At 36.3% G+C, this 10718-nt stretch overlaps 1 protein-coding gene and 2 non-coding genes across 3 annotated transcripts; all 3 read left to right on the forward strand.

Moving 5' to 3' along the window:
• The first annotated feature begins 1595 nt into the window (after positions 1-1595).
• trnas-uga (transfer RNA serine (anticodon UGA)) lies at positions 1596-1677 on the forward strand. The gene has a single exon. It is a non-coding gene; the product is annotated as a tRNA-Ser (tRNA).
• A 264-nt stretch (positions 1678-1941) lies between these two features.
• trnas-cga (transfer RNA serine (anticodon CGA)) lies at positions 1942-2023 on the forward strand. Its single transcript has one exon. It is a non-coding gene; the product is annotated as a tRNA-Ser (tRNA).
• A 6189-nt stretch (positions 2024-8212) lies between these two features.
• On the forward strand, positions 8213-10472 carry pbdc1 (polysaccharide biosynthesis domain containing 1). Its single transcript, XM_028463608.1, has 6 exons — positions 8213-8264; positions 9023-9088; positions 9301-9360; positions 9424-9564; positions 9764-9875; positions 10187-10472. The coding sequence occupies exons 1-6, from the start codon at positions 8235-8237 to the stop codon at positions 10276-10278; spliced, it is 501 nt and encodes a 166-aa protein (XP_028319409.1). The 5' UTR covers positions 8213-8234; the 3' UTR covers positions 10279-10472.
• Positions 10473-10718: the final 246 nt, after the last annotated feature.

Genomic DNA, 10718 nt, shown 5'->3' on the forward strand with positions numbered 1-10718 from the left:
TTTCCAAATTTTTTTTATTGAGTTAGGACCATCAATAGACCCTAAAAACTACTGCAATTATAATGCAGGTACTTAAACAGGGCTAAGAAAGCAGTAAGGCACAAAAAATGACAAAAAAACTAAAATCACCCAAAATAAAAAGTAAGGCTATAACAAGGCATATTTTTTCAAAATTTTCCAAAAAAAAAAAAATTGAGTTAGGACCATCATTAGATTCTTAAAACTACTACAAAAATAATGAAAATACTTAAACATGGCTAAGAAAGCAGTAAGACACAAAAAATAACAAAAAACTAACATCACCCAAAATAAAAATTAAGGCTATAGCAAGGCATATTTTTCAAAAATTAAAAAAAAAAAAATAATAATAATAATTGAGTTAGGACCATCATGAGACCCTAAAAACTACTGCAATTATAATGCAGGTACTTAAACAGGGCTAAGAAAGCAGTCAGACACAAAAAATGACAAAAAACAAAAATCACCCAAAATAAAAAGTAAGGCTATAACAAGGCATTTTTTTTTAAAAATTTCCAAAAAAAAATTATTGAGTTAGGACCATCATTAGACCCTAAAAACTACTGCAATTATAATGCAGGTACTTAAACAGGGCTAAGAAAGCAGTAAGACACAAAAAATGACAAATAACTAAAATCACCCAAAATAAAAAGTAAGGCTATAACAAGGCATTTTTTTTTCAAAATTTTCCAAAAAAAAAAAAATTGAGTTAGGGCCATCATTAGACCCTAAAAACTACTGAAATTATAATGCACATACTTAAACATGGCTAAGAAAACAGTAAGACACAAAAAATGACCAAAAACAAAAATCATCCAAAATAAAAATTAAGGCTATAGCAAGTAATATTTTTTCAAAAATTTCAAAAAAAAAAAAGATTGAGTTAGGACCATCATTAGACCATAAAAACTACTGAAATTATAATGCACATACTTAAACATGGCTAAGAAAGCAGTAAGACACAACAAATGACAAAAAAATAAAAATCGTCCAAAATAAAAAGTAAGGCAATTTTTTTCAAAAATTAAAAAAAAAAAAAAAATTGAGTTAGGACCATCATTAGACCCTTAAAACTACTGCAAATATAATGCACATACTTAAACAGGGCTAAGAAAGCAGTAAGACACAAAAAATGACCAAAAACAAAAATCATCCAAAATAAAAATTAAGGCTATAGCAAGGAATATTTTTTCAAAAATTTCAAAAAAAAAAAAGATTGAGTTATGATCATCATTAGACCATAAAAACTACTGCAAATATAATGCACATACTGAAACAGGGCTAAGAAAGCAGTAAGGCACAAAAAATGGCAAAAAACTAAAATCACCCAAACTGCCCAGCTGCAATAATCAACTTTACAGCTCTGTAGACTTTTACCAAAAGAAAGCATGCAATGGCTGAACAGAAAGGGTCCAAGAACAGAACCCTGAGGAACCCCACAAGACATTGTTAATCTGTCAGATTCAAAATTTTCAAAGTTTACAAAATAACTTTGCTCCTCCATTTAGGACTTAAACCATTGCAGGACTTTCCCATGTCGTCGAACCCACGTTTGATGAAAACAGATATCGATTTCAGCTGTGATGGCCGAGTGGTTAAGGCGTTGGACTTGAAATCCAATGGGGATTCCCCGCGCAGGTTCGAACCCTGCTCGCAGCGGAAGTTATTAATTATTTCTTACTGTAGAACGGATCATTTATTAAAGTGAAATAAAGTTATTGTGCACTGTTGTCGTCATGTAAAGTTTACCTAATTTGATACATTTCCAAGTTGAAAATGTTAAAAAAAATTGGTTCTGTGTAGACAAAACTCTATATTTAAGTTATTAACTGATGCTCATTTGTGATGGTCGATCAGAAGAAACACCACATACATTAGCTGAGTTGGTAATTCTGAGACTTCGTCAATTAAAAATGGTTTTCAGCTGTGATGGCCGAGTGGTTAAGGCGTTAGATTCGAAATCCAATGGGGATTCCCCGCGCAGGTTCGAACCCTGCTCGCAGCGAAAAGAATAGAAGTTGTCCTTTCATTATTGATAGTGCAACAAAAGTTGCTTTGTTTTTCACAAGAAAAAGCTATAGCAAGGCATATTTTTTCAAAAATTTCAAAAAAAAAAAAAAAAAAAATTGAGTTAGGACCATCATTAGACCCTAAAAACTACTGCAAATATAATGCACATACTTAAACAGGGCTAAGAAAGCAGTAAGGCACAAAAAATGACAAAAAACAAAAATCGTCCAAAATAAAAAGTAAAGTGATAACAAGGCATATTTTTTCAAAAATTTCCAAAAAAAAAATAATTGAATTTGGACCATCAATAGACCCTAAAAACTACTGCAATTATAACGCACATACTTAAACAGGGCAAAGAAAGCAGTAAGACACAAAAAATCACAAAAAACTAAAATCACCCAAAATAAAAAGTAGGGCTATAGCAAGGCATATTTTTTCAAAAATTTCCAATTTTTTTTTATTGAGTTAGGACCATCAATAGACCCTAAAAACTACTACAAAAATAATGCACATACTTAAACAGGGCTAAGAAAGCAGTAAGACACAAAAATCACCCAAAATAAAAAGTAAGGCTAAAGCAAGGCATATTTTTTAAAAAATTAAAAAAAATAAAGAAATAGTTAGGACCATCATTAGATCCTTAAAACTACTACAAATATAATGCACATACTTAAACAGGGTTAAGAAAGCAGTAAGACACAAAAAATCACAAAAAACTAAAATCACCCAAAATAAAAAGTAAGGCATAGCAAGGCATATTTTTTCAAAAATTTCCAATTTTTTTTTATTGAGTTAGGACCATCAATAGACCCTAAAAACTACTGCAATTATAATGCAGGTACTTAAACAGGGCTCGGAAAGCAGTAAGACACAAAAAATGACAAAAAAACAAAAATCGTCCAAAATAAAAAGTAAGGCTATAACAAGGCAATTTTTTTCAAAAATTAAAAAAAAAAAAAAAATTGAGTTAGGACCATCATTAGATTCTTAAAACTACTGAAATTATAATGCACATACTTAAACATGGCTAAGAAAGCAGTAAGACACAAAAAATAACAAAAAACTAACATCACCCAAAATAAAAATTAAGGCTATAGCAAGGCATATTTTTCAAAAATTAAAAAAAAAATAATAATAATAATAATTGAGTTAGGACCATCATGAGACCCTAAAAACTACTGCAATTATAATGCAGGTACTTAAACAGGGCTAAGAAAGCAGTAAGACACAAAAAATGACAAAAAACAAAAATCACCCAAAATAAAAAGTAAGGCTATAACAAGGCATATTTTTTTCAAAAATTTCCAAATTTTTTTTTATTGAGTTAGGACCATCAATAGACCCTAAAAACTACTGCAATTATAATGCACATACTTAAACATGGCTAAGAAAGAAGTAAGACAAAAAAAATGACAAAAAAACAAAAATCGTCCAAAATAAAAAGTAAGGCAATTTTTTTCAAAAATTAAAAAAAAAAAAAAATTGAGTTAGGACCATCATTAGATGCTAAAAGGTACTGCAAATATATTGCACATACTTAAACTGGGCTAAGAAAGTAATAAGGCACAAAATTCAAAAGTCACCCAAAATCAAATGTAAGGCTATAGCAAGGCATTTTTTTTTCAAAAATTTCCAAAAAAAAATTATTGAGTTAGGACCATCAATAGACCCTAAAAACTACTGCAATTATAATGCAGGTACTTAAACAGGGCTCAGAAAGCAGTAAGACACAAAAAATGACAAAAAAACAAAAATCGTCCAAAATAAAAAGTAAGGCTATAACAAGGCAAATTTTTTCAAAAATTAAAAAAAAAAAAAAAAATTGAGTTAGGACCATCATTAGATTCTTAAAACTACTACAAATATAATGCACATACTTAAACAGGGCTAAGAAAGCAGTAAGACACAAAAAACAAAAATCACCTAAAATAAAAAGTAAGGCTATAGCAAGGCAAAATTTCAAAAAAAGAAAAATTGAGTTAGGACCATCATTAGACCCTAAAAACTACTGCAAATATAATGCACATACTTAAAACGGGCTAATTAAGACACAAAAAAAGCAAAATTCAAAAATTCATCCATTTTCGGAGGTAAGGCTATAGAAGGCATAAAATCCAAAAATTTCAAAAAAAAAAAAAAAAAAAAAAACAGTTAAGACCATCATTAGACCCTCAAAGCTACTGTAATAATGCCTCGAAACAGCATAATTTTGAGTGAAATTTTTTTAAACTCCTCAAAATGGAGGTAAGGCTTGAGTAAGACATATGTTTTGTCGAATTAGTTTCAAACGCCTCAAAAATGGAGGTATGGCTATAGTAAGGGTTGAATTTTGTCAAAAAAACTTAAAAAGCATCAAAAACGGAGGTAATTGTTTCGCTCAAATTTAAGTCTTACTATAGCCTTACCTCTGTTTTAGGGATTTAAAATGTTTTTCGTCAAAATGTATATCTTGCTATAGCCTTATCTCCGTTTTTGATGCGTTTGAAATTATTTCGCTCCAATTTTTTAACTTACTACAACCTTACCTTCATTTTGAGGTGTTTGAAATTTTTTCACTATAAATTATGCCTGAATTTAGCTCTACCTTTGTTTTGAGGCGTTTGAAATTTTACTATAGTCTTACAGATGCATAAGGTAAGGCACAAAAATGGAAAAAATTGGAAAAAAAATTCTGAGATAATGTTATAAGACCCTAAAACTACTTAAGACATGATGAGTACATGTAGACTGGGGTGAATTTGTTACACATATGTAGTTGACAATAAATAAAATATGTTTCATATCAACTGTTCCCACTACCTGTCAGTTCTCTTGATGATCATCCTAATGTCAAAATAATAATAATAATAATAATAATAATAGTAATAATAATAATAATAATAATAATAATAATCAAGGAGTATATCGACAAGAAAAAAGGCTCAGTTGTCCACACCAACAACATTAGAATCAGAATCAGAATCAGAATCAGCTTTATTGACCAGGTACAGTTTAGAACAATACGAGGAATTTGACTTGGTAGTTGCAGTGAAAGAAGACACATCAACACACCGGAGCAGCCATTTGCGGCGCCCACATATTTAGGTGAAAAAAGGGATCAATAACAGGAGGAGAGGAGGGGTGAGGGGGAAAAAAACTGCCAGTTTGAAACTGATTTCCCTAAACAGAGAAAGCAGTGTGAAGCCAGGAAAAAAAACGCCTCCGCAAACATAAATGTAAGCAGGACACAGTCAAACAACTCGAGACAAGGCATGTGGGAAGTGTTGGGTGGGAGGTTGGCTGGGGGAGGGGGTCAGGTGGGAAGAACAGCAGGATTCCAGCCGTTTGGGGACATGGGCGTGCTGCCAATGGGCGCTGCAACCACGCCTCCATGCAGCTGCGGATGGGAGGTGGGGAAAGATGGCCAACGAGGCATTTGAAGTTGAAGTCCTGTAGCTGCGTTACTGACAACCAGATGACGTGTGGAAAAGTTCAGCATCAACAGTTCCAGGTGGGAATGTAGGGAAGGAGCGGGGGGGAGGGCGTGGGGGTAAGAGCCGCCGTCTGCAGAAACTTCCTGGTGATAAGAGTTGAGACAACCTTGGCTTTAGCCTTGGCTGGCTGGGGAGCCGAAAGGGAGATAAACAATGTGATTTGATACAGGCAACGTCAATTTCCAATAGCCTTCTGTCCTGGGTCTCTCTGCTGTAATCCAATGAGTGGCCTAGTTTCCACTTCCAAGCCGGGTCTCCAACTTCTCCCAGTTGTTATCCATAAAGCGTAGACGATCCAAACGCAGCTTGCTTTTGATATTGATCAACACATGAGTCTGAGTGTTCAGAGCCCTGCTACATCCTTCAGAAATCACTGGCAGCTTTTCCAAAACAGTCGCCAGCGCAGTACGGACTTTTCGATAGATTAGGAAGCCACCAGCTCCGATCAGCAGCATGCCTACTATCATTATTCCAATCATGTAGATGTCCTCCCCACGTCTTCCACGGAAAGGATGGACAGACACACAACTCGCCACTCGTTCCAAGGGTCGAGTGTTTATCCAGCCGCAAACATCCCGCTTGGACATGCGGGTTCACCACCCCCGGTTCTTTTCGTCAAAAAAATCTGATCAATAGCACTGAGAGACCAACTAATTAGTTCCATTATTCCGGTTTGGGATGAGATACAGAGAGAGGCTCTTGTTAGGCTCACAAGACCAGACAAAGCAGCAGCTGGGAGAGAGATAAGAATGGAAGGGAGGGAGAAACAGAGAGTGCGACTGTCCTCGTCGAGAGAAGCAAGAATAACAACATATTAATTGATTAGGAACTCTAACTAAGTAACCGAGAGATGAGAAACAAATAACATTATCCATAATTTTTTTTAGTGTATTTTCAGAATCAGAATCAGAATCAGAATCATCTTTATTCGCCAAGTGTATGTTGTACACACGAGGAATTTGACTCGGTCAACTGTGCTCTCTCCAATAGTGAAAACAAAAATTTTTCAACAATAAACAATCAGCTAGAAAAGATGATAATAAGTATAAACATAAGTATAAATATAAACAGTAGTTAGACTAGAATGTGCAAATAACAAGATGATAATAATAATAATAATAATAATAATAATAATAGTATAAAAAATAATTAAATAGATACAAAATAAAAATTAAAAAATAAGATAAAAGAAGGAAAATAATAGAAAAGAAAGATAATAATAAAATATAATAATAAAAGGAAAATAGTGCAGTAGAGCATTGATAAGTAGTGCAGGAGAACATTTAAATTAAAGGTATGTACATGAACATTCTCAGTGTCAGATTGATCCAAGGTTGTTATGTTTGGTTCCAGGGTTTTTTCACAGAAACAGGACTGACACTCTTTGACTGTTTAGTGTTGATCACAGTGACAGCCTGGGGGAAGAAACTGTTTTTATGGCGGGTTGTTTTGGCGTACAGTGATCTGTAGCGTCTGCCAGAGGGGAGGAGTTTAAACAGATTGTGTGCAGGGTGGGAGGGGTCTGCAGTGATGCTACCTGCCCGTTTCCTGACCCTGGACAGGTATAAGTCTTGGATGGAGGGCAGATCGACACCAATGATCTTTTCTGCAGTCCTGACTATCCTTTGTAGTCTGTGTCTGTCTAGTTTGGTTGAAGATCCAAACCAGACAGTGATGGAGGTGCACAGAACAGATTGAATGATGGAGGTGTAGAACATGGTCAGCAGCTCCTGGGGCAGGTTGAACTTCCTCAGCTGACGCAGGAAGTACATCCTCTGCTGTGCCTTTTTCCTGGTTGAGTCTATGTGGGAGGTCCACTTCAGGTCCTGTGAGATTGTGGATCCCAAGAACCTGAAGGAGTCCACGGTAGCCAATTCCCTATTTAAAATGGTAAGGGGGGGGAGTGGGGGGGGATTTCTTCTGAAGTCCACTGTCATCTCCACGGTCTTGAACGGGTTCAGTTCCAGGTGGTTCTGAGCTAATTTAAGAAATGGGTCAAAACGAACCCGTTATCATAAGAGATGCTAACAGAAAGCTAACACAAGAGGAAGATTAACTTCTATGTGATTTTTTTCAGGCTCAGTAATTGTGATTAATTGAATTTGAACGATATTATTTGTGAACGTAAATTTCATCTACCTTCAGGAAAAAATAAGTGGTTGTAATTTTAATTATATTTGGAAAAAAATCCCGTCCCCGTAATCATAATTGAGATGTAATTGAACATGGATAATTGAAGATGATTTTGTAATTGAAAAATGTAAATGAAGAACGGTGTTCATAACAATACATTTAGAACTACAGGTCTTCAGAGGTATCTGATATAAAAAACTATGTACATTATAATATTCATTGTAATAAATGGTGTTGTATAAAGTTGACATTTCTTCATGTCTGAATATATTTCAATTGGTTTTTTGTTTTTTTTTTTTAATAAAGTTATTCCAAATTGTATTTCTGGCCCTTTAAATGATGACGTACGGTCGTGAGAAGACAAAGATCCTTTATAAAAAAAGATGCATCACTCTGACAGATTTCAGGCTTACAAGTGTTTAATGTCATTAAAATAAATCAAACTTCATTTATTTTCTCACAAAACAGTTTGAAATCAAGTCTAAAAGTTTGACTTATGCCTTCAAAGACAAGAAGGATCAAAGAAAAAGGGAATTTGAAATAAGAAAAAGGGTTGTTGCAGCGCATGCGCGGAGCGTCCACGTGCGTTCCGCAGCAATGGCGTCTGAGGACGTGTTGGCCGCTCTGGTAGGAAGTCCATCTCAATCTCATCTTTTCTCTTCTGGTTGTGTTTGTTCTCTGCCCGGTTACCGACTCATCGGACAGTCCGCTCCAAGGCCTGGTCACCAGCGAACACACAACACGAGATTTACCGCAACACCGTTAGCCAGCGGGGCTAACACATGCTAACAGCAAACTATCAACAACACCAGACAATTTTTAGACAACAACAAACATTACACCGTAAAAAATAAATGACCAATTAGCCTCACTGAAAAGTAAACAAAGAGTAAATAAACGTTACAACATCTGCAGGCTGAGTGTGTGTATGTTTTTGTATTTATTGTGTGTGTGTTTATTATTCCCTGCAACTCAAACATACGCAGCGCCCCTCATTGGCCAGTTTAGAGCACGTGATAGGTGCACCACGTGACTTAAAGTTCCGTCAGTTGTATTTCAGCTCATGTTTAATTTTAGCTACCCTAATAACCTTTTTATTTGAACCCTAGCCCTAAAATGGTTATTTTTGTCGTATATGTAATTTTAAAGGTGGAATTTGCCGTGTTAAATATGTTAATATATATGATAAAAGTGGGATTCAAACCCACGGTAGCAGAAGGAAGAATCCTTGAGTGCGGTGCCTTAGACCACTCGGCCATGCTGGCTACGTTTAATGTATTTCTAGACACTTTATTATTTGTGTTGTGCATGTGTTTATTATTTGTGTACTTGTGTGTTTGCTTATTATTTGTGTATTTATTGTGTGTGTGTGTGTGTGTTTTCAGGGTGTGGAGGGAGCGTCAGCAGCAGCTCATGCTCTCTCTCTTCCTGCTGAGGCTTATGGGAATGACGTGAGTTTTATAAACACGTTATAAAGATCATGTACACAACCTGGGATGAAGGCGCACACACTGACTGTGTGTGTGTGTGTGTGTGTGTGTGTGTGGTGTGTGTGTGTGTGTGTGTGTGGGTGTGTGTGTGTGTGTGTGTGTGTGTGTGTGTGGTGTGTGTGTGTGGTGTGTGTGTGTGTGTGTGTGTGTGTGTGTGTGTGTGTGTGTTTCAGCCTCGTCTGGAGGCCATGTGGGCCATGAAGGCCTACAACCACGCTGAGGTTTACTTCAATGTGAGTGTGTGTTAGAATTAAAGCAATGATCTGTGCTAGCATGCTAACAGCCTCTGACCTCAGCTCATCTCGTCGGTGGAGCCGAGCTTCCTGCGTCTGACGAAGATGGACGACCACATTTATTCCAGTTTCAGAGAAATGTTTTCTGAGCTCGACGTGAAGCTGCTGAAGGAAGAAGATCTGAAGTCTGAGCCGGCCAAAGAGGTGTGTTTAATGTGTGTCCATCTGTATGTGTGTGTTTAATGTGTGTCCATCTGTATGTGTGTGTTTAATGTGTGCGTGTGTTTAATGTGTGCGTGTGTGTGTGTGTGTTTAATGTGTGTCCATCTGTATGTGTGTGTTTAATGTGTGCGTGTGTGTTTAATGTGTGTCCATCTGTATGTGTGTGTATGTGTGTGTCCAGCGGTGGCGTCCATTCTGTGAGCAGTTCCAGGGGCTCGTGGAGGATTTTAATTTTGGGACGTTGCTTCGTCTCAACGCAGAAAAAGATTACAGCGAGGAAAACTCCATTTTTGGTACGTTTAAAAACACACACAGTCTGTCTTATAAATGTCACGCTAACGCACTGCTCACGCTAACGCACTGCTCACGCTAACGCACTGCTCACGCTAACGTCTCAAACCTTTAAAAACATTAATATGTTATGGCTTCATTTATTCAGACAACTTTTTTCAGGAAATTTACTTAAGTTGTCTGAATAAATGCAACATGAACAAATTCTTTCAATAAAGAAGACAAAATGAACTTGCTGGAATTATAACATTACTTAATATTTGCTGCCATAACTGACTCAGACCTTCACTTTGTTCTACTTCCTGTTTCGTAGCCACCAGAGTTCAGTTCTTCGCCGTTGAAATCGCCCGAAACCGTGAAGGACACAACAACGCCGTGTTCACGTCCAAGAGAACGAAGAGTTAAAGCTGCCAATCAACCGTTAGCCTGGGGATCATTTCCTGTGTTTTATTTTGTATTTACCAGAAAGCTTTTATTTGTCTAACGTGTGTTTGTAGGGCCTTCGTGCACCACATGGTTTCTGATTGGCTGCTAGCTTTGTGGCTTCAGATGTTCTTATTTTAACCCTTTGTACAGTCAATAAAAGAATCATCACCTCATGTGTCTGTCGATCAATCACAGAAAACTAAACTTTAGCCGGTACCAAAGGTTCTGTTGGATGTTCCTATGTGAGAACAACCATTTGGTTTCTGTGAGTGAAGACAAAGTAAACATGGGAAATGTTTTTAAAGAGCAACAAAATGCTTCCTTTAGTCACGACTGACCATTAGAACCACTAGATAAAGCTAACGGGTCAAAGGTTAAACGTCCTGAAGAAAATGCAAATGAGGACGCAGGGGCTGGCC

Source organism: Gouania willdenowi, chromosome 12 (assembly GCF_900634775.1).
Source record: "Gouania willdenowi chromosome 12, fGouWil2.1, whole genome shotgun sequence".
NCBI lineage: Eukaryota > Metazoa > Chordata > Actinopteri > Blenniiformes > Gobiesocidae > Gouania > Gouania willdenowi.